Source organism: Nymphalis io, chromosome 9 (genome assembly GCF_905147045.1).
Source record: "Nymphalis io chromosome 9, ilAglIoxx1.1, whole genome shotgun sequence".
Taxonomy (NCBI): Eukaryota; Metazoa; Arthropoda; class Insecta; order Lepidoptera; family Nymphalidae; genus Nymphalis; species Nymphalis io.
In genome coordinates, this window is record NC_065896.1 from 5,720,826 (window position 1) to 5,741,354 (window position 20,529).

The following is a 20,529-nucleotide window of genomic DNA, read 5'->3' on the forward strand; positions in this document are numbered from 1 at the left end:
TTTTGTTTTATCCGGCCGTAACTTGGTAATTTATGTAAGAGCATTGCAAACTTAAATTGAGCATGGAGCGATGTGAGGTTAAATAAAAAGGAATATGCTCAATAGCAAGTGGCAAGGGTATCGTCACCTCATGCTCAAAATGCAAGGAGAATAGTCCATATTTCATTTCCAACCGCCCCTCGAATACATAATGAGTTAAGCACCATGAATACTAACTAGACAACAGTTTATTTCGTTAATCGTGCAAACAAGAACTTTCAGTTTGTTCAGTTCTTATCTGTCAAATAGCAAATTTAGACTTTGAATTATTGCACTTTTGAGTTCATATAAAACTGAATTTCAGACCAAAATAATATTATATAACTAAATAGATGACTATTATTTATTGACTGAGAATGAGATGAAATACTAGCACTTGAAGATTCAGTGTTTGAATCCGCAATCATCAGTAAGATTCATTCATTGGATGTCGCTTCGTTTGAAACATAAGCTACGAATAACATTAAAAAAAAACATATTTCAAAGTAATTATTGCGTGAAACGATTATTATATTATCATATTTAATATATTATAATTATGAAAAAATATATATATATATAATAAAAACGAACAATAAATAAATTACGGCTTAAAACGACTCGTGTTACTGGTTTTAAGTACCAGAAGGAATGTTTAGGACGGGAAACTATTCGTAATGACACAGAACTATGCCAATGTATCCAGTGAGAAGCAATTCTTGAGTCGAGTATGAACATAATATTCTCTAAGTACACAACACACAACGTACAAGTGTTATGGGTTGAGCAAAGTATGTTCGGGCAAAAAATACTTGTTTAGTGAAATAACGAGAAGCGTTTCGGGAACCGAGTAAAAGGTTATAAAACGCGGACTTTGTTTTAACTAAGGCTGTTGCGAAAGTAACTTGTTAATTAAATGAACTTGTATCTTTATAAAACAAATACTTATAACTTTGTGATGAAAGTTGTTTTGTTTTATTATTTTTCGTTATAACAGAGATTTTGTAAAAGTAAACATTTTATCTTTTGTTCATTTTTTAAATAAACATCTTTGCTTTTTGAGATGATAATCTTTGATTTTTTCGATACTAAGTTTTTTTTTCAAATTATATTTTTCATTTTTTTTTAAATATTTGGATATAAGATATAAACTTCATTATCTTTAATTGTTATTACGTTAGAACAGTATTAGTATACCTGCGGTAAGTAAATACAACGAAAAGTACTAACATATATATATCTATAATAAGTAAATATAACTTGAAAACGTTTTTTTTAATTGATTTATTTTCAGATATTATTTAGATAATAGAAAATAATATTTATTTTTATTTATTTATTAGGAGCCCAACATTATATACTAAGAAATACATTTTCTTAATCCATAAATAAAAGTAATATTACAAATTATAGGCTAACTTAACATGCAAGGATATATTGTTGCTCACTTAGGTACTACACTAACTGACCTTTGATATTTAATTTATGTAACAGTGTGTTTTAACAAAATATATAACTTAATTTAAACTAGTAAATATTAGTGATCTAACTATCCATTTATTAATTATGGACAAAGTACCAAAACAAACCCAACATAACCACAAACCACAAACCAAAACAATTAAGGTTCTAATTTTTTTTTTAATTTATCAAAAACCTAAGATATTTTAAAAATACTCATAAACTCATAAGATAAATTAGTAAAAAGCACACATTCGCAATTTTTATATAAAGAAACCCCTTTTATTAACACGTCAAATTATATATTCGTCAGAATAATTTAAAAACCGATAAAAATATACATGAATTTATGTAAATATTAAAAGGCTCTTCAAAAGGGATTTAAATTTCATTACTACCTACATTAAACTTTCAATGGCTCACGTGTAACCACATTTTAGCGCACCCTTATAAGTGGAAAGATAATAAGCGGTACTAAAACTCGTTACGTGATGTTTGGAAGAGGCTCAAAGCGTGTTGAACATTTACATTCTCAAATGAAATTATGACAAAGAAGAACCAATTCGAAAACAAGTTTCTCAATTGAACGCAGCGACAGTGACAAACACGTAGCTTCCTGGTATTAAAATGGGTGTAACGTACGCATTATCGTTAGCATTTATTACATGCGTGTGATCCCTAAATATTCCAGAAACTTCGCGAACGTTCACGTCATTATTATTGTCGCAGTTTTAGCATCACGCTTGATTTATTAGACGGCTTTTTTCTATCACCATATAAAAATTGCCGTAATCCTCATCCAATCGCTTGATTATAGCTGTTAATCTTTTACAAAGAAGCCCTAAGCCGCCTTTTTATCGTTCTTGTTTTATTTCGCTCCACTAAATTGTAGGCAATCGTGACTACTTAACAAAATTAAAATGAGACTGATGTAGCAGTACTTTATTGGTAAGTGAATAAATAAGTACTGTTATTTATGTGATGTGACTTAGAGAATGTGGAGCTTTGAGAGCCGAGTAGATTAATCGCGCCGTTTGATCAAAATGGAATTAGATATAAATAATGAACATTACATTTACTATTTAATGATGATTTATTTGTAAAGATAAAAGTGTATCATTTTTTAATCTATTTAATTTATTTGCGTGAAATAACGAAGAAATCTTCCAATAATAGTCTTGCTCATTCCTTTGTTTTACACCTCGTGCAAAATAGTGATATTTTTTCAAAAATTTAGCTATTTTTTTATTTGTATTTACCGGATAATATATTCGTTGAGAATGGTCTTATAATAATTACTTCTGAAAATGAGATATTTTAAGGAGGTACTTAAATTTAAATTATAAGAAAATGATATTCTCCTAAAGGTCGTTTTCACTACAGCGAAGGAGAGGAAATAACAGTTTGTCATTTTTTTTATATTCTCGCCAATAAAATAAACTTAATGCCTTAAAGTAACTCACTCTTTTTTTTAACATCATACATTTTTAAATAGAAAATGTGTCGTAAATACAAATCGATGATTAGACAAAGACGCTTCGCTCGTGAAATAGAAGCCGCAGTTTCTTATTTTCCTCTAAGCAATTTTGGCATATATATCATGCGTTTTTCGTACGTGAATATTATACTTACGAAACGCAACATCAATCAATTAGCACTTCCTGAGTTCTCCTCAGACTTACTTATTCTCAGAAAATAACTTCAGGAATAATTTAATATAAAGAGGAAAGTTAATGTTTGAGAAACGTTAGGATTACGAACGATTACTGCAACGTGGATGATGTGCCTTCATTTTCTGAAGATTTATTATTTTTAAAGCTAATTCCGCTTTCCTGTTACAATTTATTTTCGGTTATTTCTATTGGGGCTTGTAATGAAAAACATTACTGTAATGTGTTTATATATTATTTTTAGGGAACTTGGATTTTGAGGAACACTTCCTACTTAATATAACACGTTATTCTATAAGATAAAACAAGCCTTTTATATATAAGTTTACAGTTGTATTTGCTAATATTGTAAGATACAAGTTTCGTTACGAAACCATGGGTGTTGATTTAGTTCGATTGTTTTGGATTTCCACGATTTAAGTTGACGACCTTTGGTTAATTAACGTTGAATATTGTATTATTATATAATATTCAAAATAAATATGAATACTTGTTACAAATTAAGTTGTTTTTTATTAAATATTTCGTATGATTCAATTAGTTTCTCGTTTTAAGAAATCGGCCACGATTGCCAATCTCAAAAGAGATTAGACAACTGTGCAGGACATGTTACAAGGTACAAGTGTGTGGGAAAGCCTATGGGATGGCAATCTGACACGACCGGAATGAAAAGTGCAGTTCCAACTTCGAGACTCCGGGTTGCTACTGAGGTTGTTCGGCAGAAAAACCTAATAACTTTTTATTTGCCAGACATCGTGTTTGAACCCAGAACCTAAGGATTTGTCTAATATCTAGTCACTACACCAACGACGCAGTTATATACATACATAATAATATATACTTGTGCATATACATTAGGCGTTAGTATTGACAGGAAATATTACTGAGCCAAATATAATTGCTGTTGTTTTTAATCTAGTTCAGTGATTTATTTTTAACACAAAATATATGTATGTGGGCATTTATGTGCAGAAGCGTATATGTGCTCATTAGCAACGTGACAGAAACATATTATATAAGAGCTTTTGCAAATATTTCACTTCAGACAATAATCTAACAAAATTTAATTGATCGCCTTGGGATACCAAAAAAAATATTAGTTTTTGCAAGGAGAAATTAGAGACCTTTTTCTATCTATTCTATCTTTAATCTCTCCCATTCCCGTTGACCCTATAGTCAATACTTGTGCACTATTTAGTATATTCTGTTTAGAAGTCGTGTCACCCGTGATATTGGCCGCCGTGGCTGAAATCGACCAGAATGACGTCAATCAATCACCATGATGTAAGTTCAATTATTTTTATTACATGAAAAAAATATTATAAATGTTTCTCGTGTTTTTATTATGCAAAAATATGTTTTTGACATTGTATACGATGCGAAAGTAATTCTGTCTGTCTGTTCCGCTTTCACAGCTAAACCACGGAACCGGTTTTCATGAAATTTGACATGAGGCAAGCCTGAACTCTAAGTAAGGACATAGGGTACTTTTTACCTAATACCTGTTACTTTCCTCCTTATGCGCAGGCGAAGACGTGGGCAAATATTAGTTACTGTGTATGTATATATCGTGAATTCTAACAAGTGTAGTGGAAACTCAAAAGGGCGTCATCAATCAAAGTACTTTTATACGTTATCCTGATATCGGAGGAGGTTGGAGGGCATGTTCCCTTGTAATATTTAATCCCGGGAGTAGATTGCGTTATAATAGCTCGACAATGATTGAGCATTACTTAAGAAGCAGGTAAACTATTATTTATATATTTAAAATTACACTTAATGAAACAAAATTATTCGTTAGTGTAGTCATTTTTCTGAATCGCGCTTACGTTTGGTTCTCCGCAATATATATAGGAGTCTGAACTATATGTATATATAATGTTGGAGTTTTCAAAGAGTTTTGTTTTTATTTCAACTTAGTGGTAACAAGTGTCAGCTAGAGTCCAGAAATGGTGTTTTGTGGATAAATAATGTAAGTGAACTCGGATTATACAGTAATATTGTGAATACGTTCTTTCATATCAAAAACCTTCGCAATTTTCAATTCAATTTAAGAATTTTATATTTATCTGATTTCAAAAACATGTTTTATTTCTTTGTATGTTCTTATGCACGCTTTTCGACTTTCTCAGAATTTTCACATTCTCAAATGTTACGATAATCTAGATTGTTATGGCAATATATTTGGGCTTACAAATTACTGGTACCATCATTCGTACACGTGTATGACATCATCATCATCAACATTATCACAACAACATAACATAATTGAAATCCTTGTAAACGGCTGAACCGATTTTGATGATTATTTTGTGTGTCTTTGAGTGGATGGCTTAGATTAGATCAGGGAGGTAATACTGCGACCGGATTTCAGGAATTTTTTTAACAAATAATTTTTACTTCACCCATACGAAGTCTGCAGCTAGTATAATGTATTTTTTATTAGCAGTCGATTTAACAAACAAAAAATGTTTATAAATTGTTGTAATTTTTTTTTTTTAAATCTGTTAAAACTATTTCCTTCACAATAGATTTAGCAAAAAGTTTTTGTAGCGTTCATTGTTTCTCTTTATTTCTTTCGGAGCATATTTTTTGTTTAAACACGGAATGTAGGAATATAGAACTCACTTATTGTTCATCCGCACATTGTCCTATTTCTGTAAAAACAAAAAAGTTTCACAGTTGTTATACGCGAGTTACAATACTATAAATGTAAGACCAAAAAGGGTAAACAAAGTTTCGAATGAAAGTTTTTTTTTCCACTAGATCGCACCACAATGAATGGGCTGGCAATATAACGGAGACTGAAGAAAATGTTCGGTGATATTTTATTAACCAGCTTCAGTTTATTTATGTGACGCTACAAGTTATAATGTAAAACTTGATCATGGCTCCGTAACAAACTTCCCGAAGATAAACGGCAAGGCTCGCGTCGTATATAATATCTTTTCACGAGATACAAATTTGCATAGATACCTATTTTAGTTTTTTTTTTTTTTTTTTTTTTTTTTTTTTTTTTTTTTTTTTTTTTTTTTTTTTTTAGAATAGGAAGGCGGACGAGCATATGGGCCACCTGATGGTAAGTGGTCACCAACGCTCTTAGACATTAGCATTGTAAGAAATGTCAACCATCACTTACATATCCAATGCGCCACCAACCTTGGGAACCAAGATTTTATGTCCCTTGTGCCTGTAATTACACTGGCTCACTCACCCTTCAAACCGGAACACAACAATATCAAGTATTGCTGTTTTGCGGTAGAATATCTGATGAGTGGGTGGTACCTACCCAGACGAGCTTGCACAAAGCCCTACCACCAGTAAAAGTAATTTACAGTAAATATATATCGAATTTTGAATTGTTACATAAGCAATATCTATCAGGCTTCTTATTAAAATTCATGGATAAAATTAAGTTGCCTAATTTATATTACTATCAGCGTCAAACGAGATCGAGATTGCAGCTCAATAATCAATTAATAAATTTAATTGTTACGTTAAAAAAACATTAGTAATAGGATATAATACTTAAAAAAAATAACAAATAATATCTGCCCTGAACAACTGTGATACTACATGACGACCACGACCGCTCTGACAAGAGTATAACTAGGACAAACAGATAAATATATTTGTAATATATTCAATGAATACATGTGATTTCATTGGTGTTGAAAAAGTAATTACAGAGTTGCTCACTCGTTTTTATTAATAGATCTAGATCTACTAATACGATAGAACGGTGCGGATTCCGTTTTCATTTCACATGATATATCAATCTATCAACATTGTAATTTAAATGTACTTGAAAGAAGAATTTGCAAAATTTGACACACACATACAAGTTAAGTAAAACCTTAAATGGCGTACAGCTGTGCATTAAATTAAATTAAATGTTGGCACAACCATTATTTTTACTACAGCATAGTATAAGATTAATAACATCTAAAACTTCGTGTCATTAGATCTGTCAGTTCGCCTTTATATTCGCTTTTGATGTGATTGATCTATTTCTTCAATTTCATCGTGTACCCTTATCGGTCCCATCCTATCTCACATTGCCTCAACACGATCGAGGACAGGAAAGAAAATTGGGAATTTATGACATGAAATGACAGCGTCCCATCACAAAAATATATGTTTATAGAGTGCGAGAGAAGATATTTCATGTTATATAAATGCACAAGAGAACTTGTGAAGCTCTGTCACTTAATAAAGGATCTCCCTTGTGAAGTAAAGCAAACGACTTCATAAGATGAGACGGTATTATCATCTGGGGTAAAAAAAATGTATAAAACGTTGGTGAGCAACATTAAATAAATTGCAGGCGCCTACCGCCTGCCGCTTCTCGCATTTGTGGAGTCGGTAACTACGCCCCCGTAGCTCTATTCCTTTCTGAAGAAACTTAACGACATTAATAATTATTAGAATATTTCATTCAATTACACTTGGTAATTGCTATCTGTTAGAGCCACGCATAATATATTTTAAACGAACTCTGTATTTACACGGAAACGAAAAAGAAGCTTACAATGTACATTTTCCTCGTCGTCTTATTTAGATATAAAAATAAAGGAGTATGCATTAAAAATTGCCACAGGCAATATAAACCCACATTGGGAAAACTCTATTTTCCAAAACATTGTCCTGTTAATGGAATATTATTATACTTTAATATAGTATATTAAGGATTTCAGTAATAAATAAAATAACAGAAAATAAAACAATAAATTTTGTCAAACTAATTCTTCAGATAAAAGTTAAGTTTTGAGAATACTAATTTATGGTATGTATAAAAAAGAAAACTTATTTAATGTGTTCAGTCAGTTTAACCACTCAGTTTGAAGGCCTCTGACATGTGTAGAGGATGATACTATTACCCTAAAAATACAATAGTTGGCGCAGAAGTATTTGATATCTTTCTTAACAAAAAAAAATCATATTATGTAAGCAGATAATAAACTAAAAAGCTAATTTATTAAAAATATAATGGAAATATTTATATGAATATATCATTTTCTTTATTCGGAATATTTAAACGTATCCTCCGTCTACTCCATCGTGGGTATAAATATTGAGGCCGAAACGATTTTGCAGGAGCATGGCATTGTTCGGCGCCGCCTAAATGAGTTCTGTAAGAAGCCTCGATGAGACAACTTCAGCTTGTCTTAAGGCATCTCGTTTCGCGTAATTATGTATAATGGAAGCGTTTATCGCCATTATTATTATCACAAATGTTGTATGAGATATATTTATTCGACGATGATTTTACAACGGCAAGTAAAATTAAATTCTGTTAAATAATTTATGAGGATGTTTTAGGTATGATTTCGAAATTCGTCATATGGTTTGATAACGTCAAAGTTGTCTAACAAGATGAGATAAGACTCTTACGTTTAGAACACTCAATCCTTCGATATAATATTTCATTTTACAGATATTTCAGACAAATACGAGCTTATATTAAGGTAGCTAACCATCCCGACTTTGTACGGGTAAAATAAGAATATTATTTTTTTTAGTTTTTTATTTAAAAAATCCTTTGCACCTCCCGGGTCCAATTTAAGCTTTAAGCAAGAAACATCATAATCGGTCCAGCCGGTTACGACTTTAGTGACAACTGTAGAAGGATTAAAATGTTCTGAAGTTCGCTCTACTTGTTTATTCGCTCTATTTTGAAAGTATTTTATTAAAATATATTTAATATTAATAAAATTAATTAATGACTAAATTAAGCTTTTCTTAAAAAATAATACTTTTTCAAAGTAGTATTTTTTAGTTTACTCGATTCAGAAGATCAAGTAAACCTTCGATTTATAAGCAAATAACAAAAGAGTTATCGACAAGGATTTAAATAGTGATATAATTTATTTTACGTCACATTATTAAAGTTGCCAGACAAGAATTGAACCCGCACCAACGTCTTTGTTTCCTAAGGTTGTCTGCCAATTATGCTATATCCAAGTGTCACCCGCGGTAAAACTTTTGATGTTTCCATTTAGCCATTATCGTCAAGGCTTACATCACATTTATTAAATAAAACTATAACAAGACCATGTCTGCATATTTTAAAGTAGTAATATTTATAAATAGTTATGATAATATTATATTTTATCAAAAAAAAATGTGAATATTTTTTTTATTTCATTTTTGTTTTGTAGCTTTTGCTAAGATAAAATCCTGTGCGCGTAGCTGAATTTTTTAATGTATTTTCTACATTAGTATCGTATCTCGTTAAAGGCAAAATTCGTTGGGTGTGACGAGAGTACAATTTCAAGGTCGAATAAGAAGACTGACGCAAAAAGTTTATGCATTTTAGTAAGCTCTTCCGTGTATGTGTAGTCTAAATAGAACCAATTGTCCTATTGTTGTACCAATAACAATATACATCATTATTTACCAAGCAATTAGTTATCTATTATGGATGACCTCGCTTAGACAAATGATCTGTCATCTTGATATATTGACATCTCGCCTCAGGAGGGCCTTTCGACCACAATCTGGTTTGATTTGACTTATCTCATATATCATAGGACATAATCTTAATGCAATTGACGGACGGACTGTTCTAATTATACATGTATTCAATACAAAATATTTTTTAAATTAAAATATGATTAAAAATTGTAAAAGATTTAAATAAAGAAACAACTAGTTTTATTATAAATGCAAAAGTAACTCTTTCCCTATATTTTATACACCTAAACTAGTGATAGTGGTAAATAAGGAAGTAATTATATTAATAACGGAAAAAAATTACAATACTCATATAGCTAGTTTGAGTATAGAAGTAAAATAAATGTCGTATTCCCACTTGTGTAAAATATATTTATGGTTCTGTTTTCAATGAAAATAATATTTTTCTAGTGAAACTAGCGTACTTAGTTGAATATACTATAATTTTTCTCCTTACTGCAACTTACTTCGAAATGATATCCAAGCTCGTGGCAACCTTTAGGACGGTCGTAAAGTGTCAAGTCGCACGACTTGCAAGTTTACGTCCGACACTTCTCTCGGCGTCTTCGTTGAAGCTATTAAGACCAACGGTTAATAAAATTGTGTTTAATAAAAATTTAATAACGTTGTTCATTAAGAAATAAGCTTAAGATTAAAAACGTTAAAATTAATACAATAATTTTGTTTTAGTCATAAAAAATAAGTATTACGAAAATTTTAAAGAATACAATACAATAATACTCTATTTGATGAACCTTGTTACAACAATAAAAGAAATCAATGAAAATCCAAAAAAAAAGAAAGATCTTTCTATAATCTTCTTAGTGTGCGAAATAATTCAAAACCAGGTGGCCCATTTGCCAGGCTCTATCGCTGGTCATTTCGAGATAAATATATGTATTTATACAATTATATGATTATATAATTATATGATTTATACAATTATATGTATTTATACAATTGTAGAACCACTACTTATTATAAGATAAAACATAAGATATAACAATATGAAAATATTTAATTGCATACTTAGTCTTAGATTTTCATTTTTATCATATCCATGCAGCGTTGTAATAAGAAAATAGAAACTAAAAACGATGTTGCTTAAAAATGCAATGACGCATGAAGCAAAAAATATCAAATGTTTGAAATTTCGGAGCCGAATTTGAATAAATTTAATATTAAATAGTAACTAAGTTTAATAGGAAGCATAAAAAAGTTTTGTAAAACATAACATTAAAATGAATATATTTTAGCAAATTTGTTCTCTGATAAGGATAAAGAAAATCCAAATAACCGTTCGCATTATCTTTTATGCTTTTAATCTGGTCTTTGTATTACGCTACGGAAGTCGACGCGCACGGCTGGAACTAACATTCGCATTAACCTAGTTGCGTTCAATCCTGGTTATTTGGGTCCTTTTATGAAATAATCGTAGTTCATAATGTACATTTTGATGATGTAAAAATGGTTTTAATCACTTGTCATTTACTTGACTCTTCTGTCTTTGGATTATTTTTGTATGACGAAGATAGAAAGGGATACACATGTGCTGATGGTTCTCCGCCACCACCTCGTCACCAAGTCACCTTCGCCGAAAGACACTGGAATAGGGAAGAATAACAAACATCCTCACCGTCAATGCGATGTTAATTAAATTTAATTTCAATCATTGCATTTGAGATTATTTATTTGAGATAGTTATATTTTTGTAATTTAAAAAGAACGACACAATAACTCACATTTTAAATGAACTCAATAATTATAGATTTTTCATTAAAATGTATTATAATATTTTTATTAAAACAATATGTGCTCTTAATTACGATTAAACATATATTCTGTACTCAAAATACTAGAAAAATAAATGCTAATTTGTTATTTACAGTGAAACAATATACTATCGACGACTTAGCTTAAGTTTTATATAATTTATAGCCCGATTTAGCTTAAGTTTCATATAATTTACGATCATAAAATAAATTTTTAATGATAAATTAAAATGAATGAATTTTACGTAAGCATTTTAGATAAATTCAAATAAATAAATACTGTGTGTGTGTGTGTGCGTGTGTGTGTGTATCAGTGACAACTTGTGCGTTGTGTAAGCCGAGTTTTCAAGATGAAAGCTGTATGTACGTAATAATAATTTTATTAAGAATGCGTTTACTTTTTACATCTGGCATATATTTTTTGGCACTAATTAACAGTAGACAATTTTTCATATAATTCCTTTCTTTACTAGCTTTTATCTTAATCACACTCCCGTAATCAAAGCGGTGAAAAGGCAATAGTAGAGAAATAGATAGATATAAATTAAGGTCTTTTATCTACAATTACATCGCACTGGTGTCCCGCAATTTAACGGCACACAAAACCTTGGTAGTCGTTAATTACGACGGCGTTGGATTTCTTGTTATTAAATAATCTAGCAATTGTCTGGAGTTGTTCTCTTTGATGCGATGTGTAAATGTTAACAAAATATGTATGTGTTTTCAATATCTGATAAAGTTTACATGCACAATTAATCTCTTATACTTGTATTGTACATAATATATAACGTCTTGTGCTTAAAAATACACACATTGAGGAAAGAGCGAATTGTCAGGCAAGGTTGACAATGTTTTATGTTTAGAAAAACATGTCAAAGTTAACTAATTAATGATATGACGGTTTTAAAGCTGTTAATGAACGGAGCGATTATAATTTTGACATATTCATTGGTTAAATTTAATTAAAAAAAACTTATCTTAATTTAAAATGTTTATTGAAACAGTAAGAAAACGTTTCCATTTTTAAAAATATGCCTTCTTGTCAATGTCTTTCTGCATTTAGTTTTTAATAAATGGATTTACATATTATTATTCGTGTTACTGGTTATGGTTATGAGATTTACATATATGACATAAAGATTCAACATAATACAAAATATACACCATATACTTATAAACGCTGCTTATCGAATGAATAATTAAAAAATGCTATTTTCTTTAGAAATCAGTGTAAACCTTAATAGCCGCTAAGCAACATTTAAAAATAATCCCGTTATATATTTTTATTTCTATCTAGTTAAGTTCTTATTTTAAATATTGTATAACGTAAAAAAAATAGCACATGCCCTGGTGTGCTTTTGAATGACTATAAAGTAATGGATCAGCGTTAAAATATAGCCTAGATTCAGATACCTATAACTAATATAATCATTATTTTTTGAGTTAGTGATCTAATAATAACGTATGTTCCGGTACCAAATAGGTACAAAATGATTGTGAAAAGACAAATTCACAATACGGAACCTTATGCGAAAATCATAAATGGCCAGTCATCTTGAAATCAGAATTACTTGCTATTTTTTAAATAAAATTTCATTGATAATATCATTAGTACCAAATATTTAAACAAAGGTACTAAACAGCAATAAATAGGTACTGAAATAGAAATAGGTCCCGGTCCTAGGTCCTTCTGACAGGAATAGATATAAGAAATAGGAGAAATATATATTTAAAGTGCCGAGATGGCCCAGTGGTTAATAAGCTTGAATCTTAATCATGATGATGGGTTCGAACCCAGGCACTAGATCAAGGCAGATTAATTGTATTGATTATAATAACTTTCTTTTCTCCAATTCCGTATTTTATATTTTGATTGCGGTCATATCCTATTCATTCTATTATTATGAGCAGTACGTATAAATATGCGTTTGCGCAAGCGATACAAGTTCTTCGTTCTTTAACAAGCCAGGGCCGCGCGTATCGAAAGGTAGGGCGAATTGAGTGTACCCCTATTTTTTCGAAAATTATTAGAAATCGTGTTTTTATAGCATACATATACGCGTTATAATTAGTATTTAAAGTATATCCCAAACTTTACTATATATTATTTATAAAGCGAATAATTGAAAATTTTCATTGTTATACTGTATTAAACGAAGCTATTTGAGCTTATATTAACTCTTAAGAAAAACATCGTAAGAAAACCTACATACAGCGAATAAAAATCTGACATATGTTTATTAGCAACTTTCATTGAAATAATATGGCGGAATAAGCTCTAATATTCTCAAAATCAAAGGTAATAGTCATTTAGAGGCCGTTCCTATATAATAAAAATCAATCGATGTTGACATACAAATATCAGTGATTTGTTCAAACTATATGTTACAAACTACATGTTCGTTCTTTGTATGAAAATAATATAAAGGCTTTATTTTATATAAAAGTTAAAGATACTCTCGCTTTTACAAAACAAGAAAGAGACGCGAAAAGAAATTCCCTGTCAACGCGAAAGTAAAAAGAAAACCTTTCGAAACAAATCAAATACTTATCTGTACACTCTTGGTATTTTATTTGCAATCAATAATAAATTTGTTGATCTCGTAACTCGTTTCACGGATCTCGACAAATATTTAAACTCTAATTCGTTTGAACGGTTTGTCTGAAATGTAATATTGCGATGATTATTATTGACCTTTTCTATTGTTATTGACTTGTTTTATTTAATATTTGTTGTCTTCATTAATATTTTGTTATTTATATTAGATAAACGCAAATAGGCCACCTAATTGTAAATGGTCACTACCGCCCATAGAAATGCCACTGTAAGGAATATTAATTCATTCTTTGCATCGCCAATGCATTACCAACCTTGAGAACAAAGGAGTTCTGTCCCTTGAGCCTGAATTACACTGACTAACTCATCCGTCAATCCGGAACACAACAACACTAAGTAGAAAGTAGTAGTGAGGATTAGCAGTAAAATAATTGATGAGTAATAAAATATCCAAAGAGACCACAAAGTAAATTTCAAATAACATTTTTTAATAAAAATATATAAACCGATATATAGCCGAGATGGCCCTGTGGTAAGAACGCGTGAATCTTAACCGATAATCGTGGGTTCAAGCCCAGGCAAGCACCAATGAATTTTCATGTGCTTAATTTGTGATTATAATTCATCTCGTGCTTTACGGTGAAGGAAAACATCGTGAGGAAACCTGCATGTGTCTAATTTCACTGAAACTCTGCCACATGTAAATTCTACCAACCCGCATTTTAGCAGCGTGGTGGAATAAGCTCCAAACCTTCTCCTCAAAAAAGAGGAGAGTAGGCCTTTAGCCCAGCAGTGGGACATTCACAGGCTGTTACGGTACGGTTTACGGATATAAACCTACTTTTTTATATAAATCTTAGTAACATATCGATGAAAAACATTGCACCTAATATTAATGGAAGAACTAAAACATTGCCCTCTCTTCCTCTCTCATATGAATATGATATTTATCTTATTTATTCATAAACAGAACTTACTGTTAAGGTGCATTTAGGCGATTACACGTAAGCACCGCGTACACGATGCAGCAGCCGTGTACACATTCACACCAACCACACGCTTAAGTATTTCTCATTGAAAAACACGTGCCGATCCGAAATGGTACGGAACCGCCTTCATGAGCTCTTAGTGTGGCCAATGAAGTTTTATTTGAAAAAAAAAAATTACTTCATATTTCATAATATACATTTTTACAAATGAAACACTTTTGTTTGTTCCTAATATATAAGTGTATATTCAATTAGACGTAATTTATTTTATCCAAATACGATTATATCAAAAATAAAATCTTATGGCTACACATATCCTGTTAACTATATGGTTATTTGGTATTACGAGCACCATTTTGCAGATATAAGTTGAATAGAAATCGTCTAATGCTCTATTTGATAGTCGCAGGTTTTCTTTTTAAAATAGTTTTCACAAAACTACGATACTTGAATATCAATGTTCTTGTTTACTTCTTTCATTTTGAATTTCTCGACTCAAAAGACTCTTTATTGGGTTATATGTGCAAGAAATAAAGCAGATACAAATATATGAATCAAAAGAGAACTATGGTATATTTTTCGGACACGGCGGCCAATTTCAAGAGAGCCAACTACACAGGAGATATTATAGTGCACAAGTGTGTGCGCAAACACAGGTGTAATATCTATTCCCTAACTCTCACAATCCGATGGGACGGCAATCCGACACGACCAGAAAGAGTTCAGGCGCAGGACCGGCTTTACATGCTCTCCGGAGCAAGGGAGTGTACACACTTCCAACTTCTAGACTCCGGGCTGCAACTGACAATTTTCTGACACAAAAACCCAATAACTTTTTATTGGCTCGACCTGGAAATTAAACCCAGAACCTCCAGGTCTCCGGCTTTACATCAAGCCACTAGACCAATGAGGTAGTCATATTAAAGGCATACTTATCTATTTAAGACATTTATTTTCAGACCAGAACAAGAATAAAATAGGAACGGACAACTAATAAATAAGAAATAGGTAGATAGGTACTAACATTTATACAAAATTTAAATTATTATATCTACACTAAAAAATCAGATATAGCCATTATCATAGTTTTCATAAAGATTATTAGATCTTTGTCAAAGGTGTTATTAAAAAACGTTATCTGTAAATAAAAATAGCCTTTTAAAATTTGAACTAGCTAGTAAGATAAATTATTTATGAAGAGATTGCTTCGATCGATACTTAATTATATTTTAAAACGAGTATATTTATTTTCTTCACACTAATTTATTTACAATAATTACGTAATACAGTTCCACTTTTATTATTTAAAATTACTTACGTTGCTTTGGACAGCTATTTTGTTTTTCTAACTAAATTGTAATTATTTAATTTATTTCTATCAAGTCGTGTTTGCTGATTGTGAATGAATGATTTTTATTCTGTACATGTTTTAATTTTTTGTTACATATTATTTAGTTATAATTCTGTAAAAAACTCTAACAAGCGAAAATAAATAAATTATTGTTTATATTCCTTATTTAAAAGAATGTCAATCCCTGTCACTTCCTGTATGTATTTTTTGTCTTCCGAAATCAATATTATATATGTAGTAAATATTAAATACTATTATTTTATATAATTATTATTTTCTTTGTGCGGTTTGAAGTTTTTTACACTACGTTGCTCTGGGTTGATGGATAAACGTTTGATAGAATTTCGTTTGTTGCATGTAATTTTCTATTAAAATACAAATAAAGCACGTAGAAATTCAATAGCACTTGTACAATTATATGAATCCGCAATCTACAGTTAAGAAAGTCGTGTTCTATTTAATGCCACTACGGACGTAATAAATAAAAAAATAATAATAATCATACCTTATTCTTATACAGTATAATTAGTTTAAACAAAGAACACAAAAAATCTTATCTCGTGTATTTGTGCAAAGAATAAAATACAAAAGAAAAACGTAACCTCGTTCAAATTAATATAAAATATTTTCATTTCAGTATTCGTAGCCATTGAAATGTAATTACTGTCGGCTCCAATTACTAAGTCTGTACTTATGATTTTTATTACTTACTTTAGGTTCCTGTAACGACTTACAAACGTATTTAATTATTTCAAAAATAGAACAAAAATATTATAAAAATCAATTATTCTATTCCAGAATTCAGTTACAGCTTGCTTATGACTGGGATAATAATATCCAAAGGAGAAAGCTTGAAGCTAATTCCGTCATACTGCGGATTGTTGAATACACATGAGCTGTTATTTTATCGGATTTCACGATACCTCCCTACATGATTATGAGGTTAATTGCGAACACGAATTAACCAATTAAAAACTAACAGTCTATTAAACATTGCTTTGCAGTTGTTAAGTTAAACATTTATTTGTCTCTTTCTGTCATTATTGATTTGACATTCGAAAGAAGAAGACACAGCATTATTTAAATAAATCAGTCGCTAAGCAACGTTTAAAAGTATACACGTTTAAAATATACGCTGTAATTAACAACAGTTTTTTTTTAATTTATTATAATAAACACTAATGTTTCATTTGAATAAAAATAAATTCTGTAAAAAAAATATTCAAATAATTTCTCCAAAAATATATATAAATAATTTCTCCAGCTCAATACACTTAAGCTATTTCTATGACTAAAATTGTAACGAAATATCAACAATAAGAAAACGTTGAAAAATAAAATATTCATATTCATTAGTCATTCCCATTTCCCCTTGTAATATCACATATTATATAACTCGTACAGAACAAAGATTAAATCACGAGGAAGTCATAAATTTGGAGTTTCGACGGTCACCAGGTCCCGAGAGATAGCAATATGTCGTTTATCTTTCCCGCACGATATACAACATAATAATATGTAATTTTCTTCAGTATGAAACTTAACAATTCAAGCAAATGTTCATAGTTCAGTAAATAAATCGTGAATATTATTTCTATTTATTATACATACATAGATAGTGTTTTGAAGTTTTAATTCTAAATGTTATATTTCGTGAATTAATAAAAAATTCTGTTACTCATTATATTGTTCTTCTCTTTTTAGATTATCAGAGTATATCTTATAATTATGGTCACATCGAATTTGAATGCAATGCGAATATGTAACGTTGAATAAAACGTGTTTGACGTACATACGCCACAATAAATATGTAAATTTTACTTACTTATATGAATTTTTTTCAATGTTTATCTTTAGAATTTATGTTTATCTCTAAATTACAATAAAAATACCTTATTAGTCCTATGGCTAGATTATATTGACTGCAGATAACTAGGTCTCGGTTTTGCTTTGCAAGTTTTAAGTTCTGTTAAAAAATCTTAGTAGCTCGGAATTAGAAGTTGGCAATGTTACACTACCATGCCTCGGAAAGCACGTAAAGCCGTTGATCCTGCGGCTGTAATCCCTGGTCGTGTCGATCTGACCTCCCACTAAATTATTGAAGTGAGATTAACAAAATTGCACGTGTGCTTGCGCACGCACTTGTTCATAAATATACATCCCTTGTAAAGTTGACTAGTATGTGACGCCATGGCTGAAACACGGTCAAGAGTCAATTAAAACTTCATATCAAGCACTACTATGCATATTTACACTAAATATGCATATTTATACAATATGCATAACATATTAGAAATAGGATACGCGTTTCTTGTCAAAGGAAATTTTCCGTGTTTTAATAAATATTATTCATACTCTTATGATACCATTAATGTGATAACATTATTTATTCATGTAATTCATTGTATGCATTACATTTGAATAATCAAAGAAACTCTTTTATATATTTACATTAATTTTTCATTTGTTTGAAAGCTAGCTAATACTAATATTATAAAGAAGTATAGTTTGTGAGCTTGCGTGGGATGATCTACTTCACCGATGTTGAAAATTCTTTTACGAATAGAAAACCACATAATTTGTGAGTGTCATAGGCTATATATTAACACAAAAAATTAAAATATTTTTTATAGTAGTAGGATTTGCAAACTAACTCGGAGAAAAAATGGTCGAACGAAAACGTTTCTTACGAACACGACTTTAACGATGAGAGATATATGATTGAGTTCTAGAGAAAAGTAGTAGAGCTTGATAATGCCTACAAAAAAGTCAGCGACAGCATATGTTAACTTTACAGTCACAAAAAGTAGTTCTTTTATATTAAAAAAACAATTTAAAACATTAGGTCATATTATCAATAATTATGAATTCTAATCAAAATAAGTAAACTTATCGTCTCATTTGTTTAAAACAAAAGACTTATTTCTCTTTTACTGCATATAATTTGGAGCGATGGTTAAAGAGATAATTTGTATTGACTGATATTTGACTGACTGGTTTTTTTTCATTTTCAAATTTTATTTAGATAAAATTCATTTTTACAGTTTGTTTTTTGGTTGCATAGTTTAAGAGATAATTTAAAATATCAAATACTCGCGACAATTTTACTAATGTTCTTCCAATCGATCGCAAGTAAAAATGTTTACTACCCAACGAAGTGGGCACGGGTCAGCTAGTTTATTATATACAATAATAAATGTAATATTTATTTATTAACATGTGTCTGTATGATTTCCAGTAAAAAGGAGGGAAGGGATGTGGGGCGGCGGCGCGCAATGCGTGCATGCGTCGCTCCCGCGTGGAGCCCGCGCGCAGCCAGCTCCAACGCTCAGCGGTGCCATCGCTAGCCGCCGCCCTCCCAGGTACATACAGGCATAACACCTTAATTCTATAAAAAATATTCAAACCAAATTAATATTTATTGTACTTATTACAGACCCACGCCTCCATCGCCGACGCTAGTAGCACAGATAGACTCATCGGTAGCGTGTTTATGGTTGCTAACTCCCCTGTCTGCTGGAACCGCTGTCATCGCTATCATCGTAGCAGTAACGACAAACAACTGGCTACACACACAAGAAAACATGCTGAATCCAGCTTTTAATGGCACAGGCAAACATGAGCTTGTTGCAAAACACACAATCTCTGGACTTTGGCGTATTTGCTATACAGACCGTAAGTGGTTTGGCTTTATTATAAATAAATAAGCATTTATATCAATTATTATAATAATGTTTGGTCATTTATATTCCATTTTTTCTCAACAACTCGTTGGTAAGTTATCATCACTCATAGACACTGAGTATATAAATAGTGAGAGATATAAATACATTAACAATTAATGAAATTTGTGTTTCCTTGTGTCTGTAATAACACTGGCTCATTTATCCTTCCTAAAAGCTGAGATGGCCCACTTGTAAGGACGTGAATCATACCCAATTTTTCCGGGTTCCAAACAAATTCTCGGCGGTAAAGGAAAACATCGTTAGGATACCTGCATGTGTGATACCACCAATACGCATTAGAGCAGCTTGAGCGCAGAAAGAAGCTTGGTAGAATAAGCTTCTTTCTCCCCAAAAATAGGGAGGCCTTAGCCCAGCAGTGGGAAATGCACGGGAATTCTATTTTATTTATCCTTCAAACGTACATCGATACATGGATTGCGGAGTTGTACCCGCTATTTCGGGGTTAGCATAAAATTCTGCTACCGGTTCTCAAATTGATACCGTTTTTTCGAGCTAAATGTTGTATACAT

General features: G+C 30.8%; 1 protein-coding gene across 1 annotated transcript in view; it reads left to right on the top strand.

Annotated features, from left to right (window-relative positions):
* Nucleotides 1-20,529, top strand: part of LOC126770807 (uncharacterized) — a 70,245-nt gene that overhangs the window by 46,417 nt on the left and 3,299 nt on the right. The window contains exons 2-3 of the mRNA XM_050490378.1: nt 19,513-19,636; nt 19,711-19,949. Coding sequence (XP_050346335.1) covers nt 19,530-19,636; nt 19,711-19,949 — 346 coding nt within the window. The 5' untranslated portion in view covers nt 19,513-19,529. The remainder of the gene's footprint in view (nt 1-19,512; nt 19,637-19,710; nt 19,950-20,529) is intronic.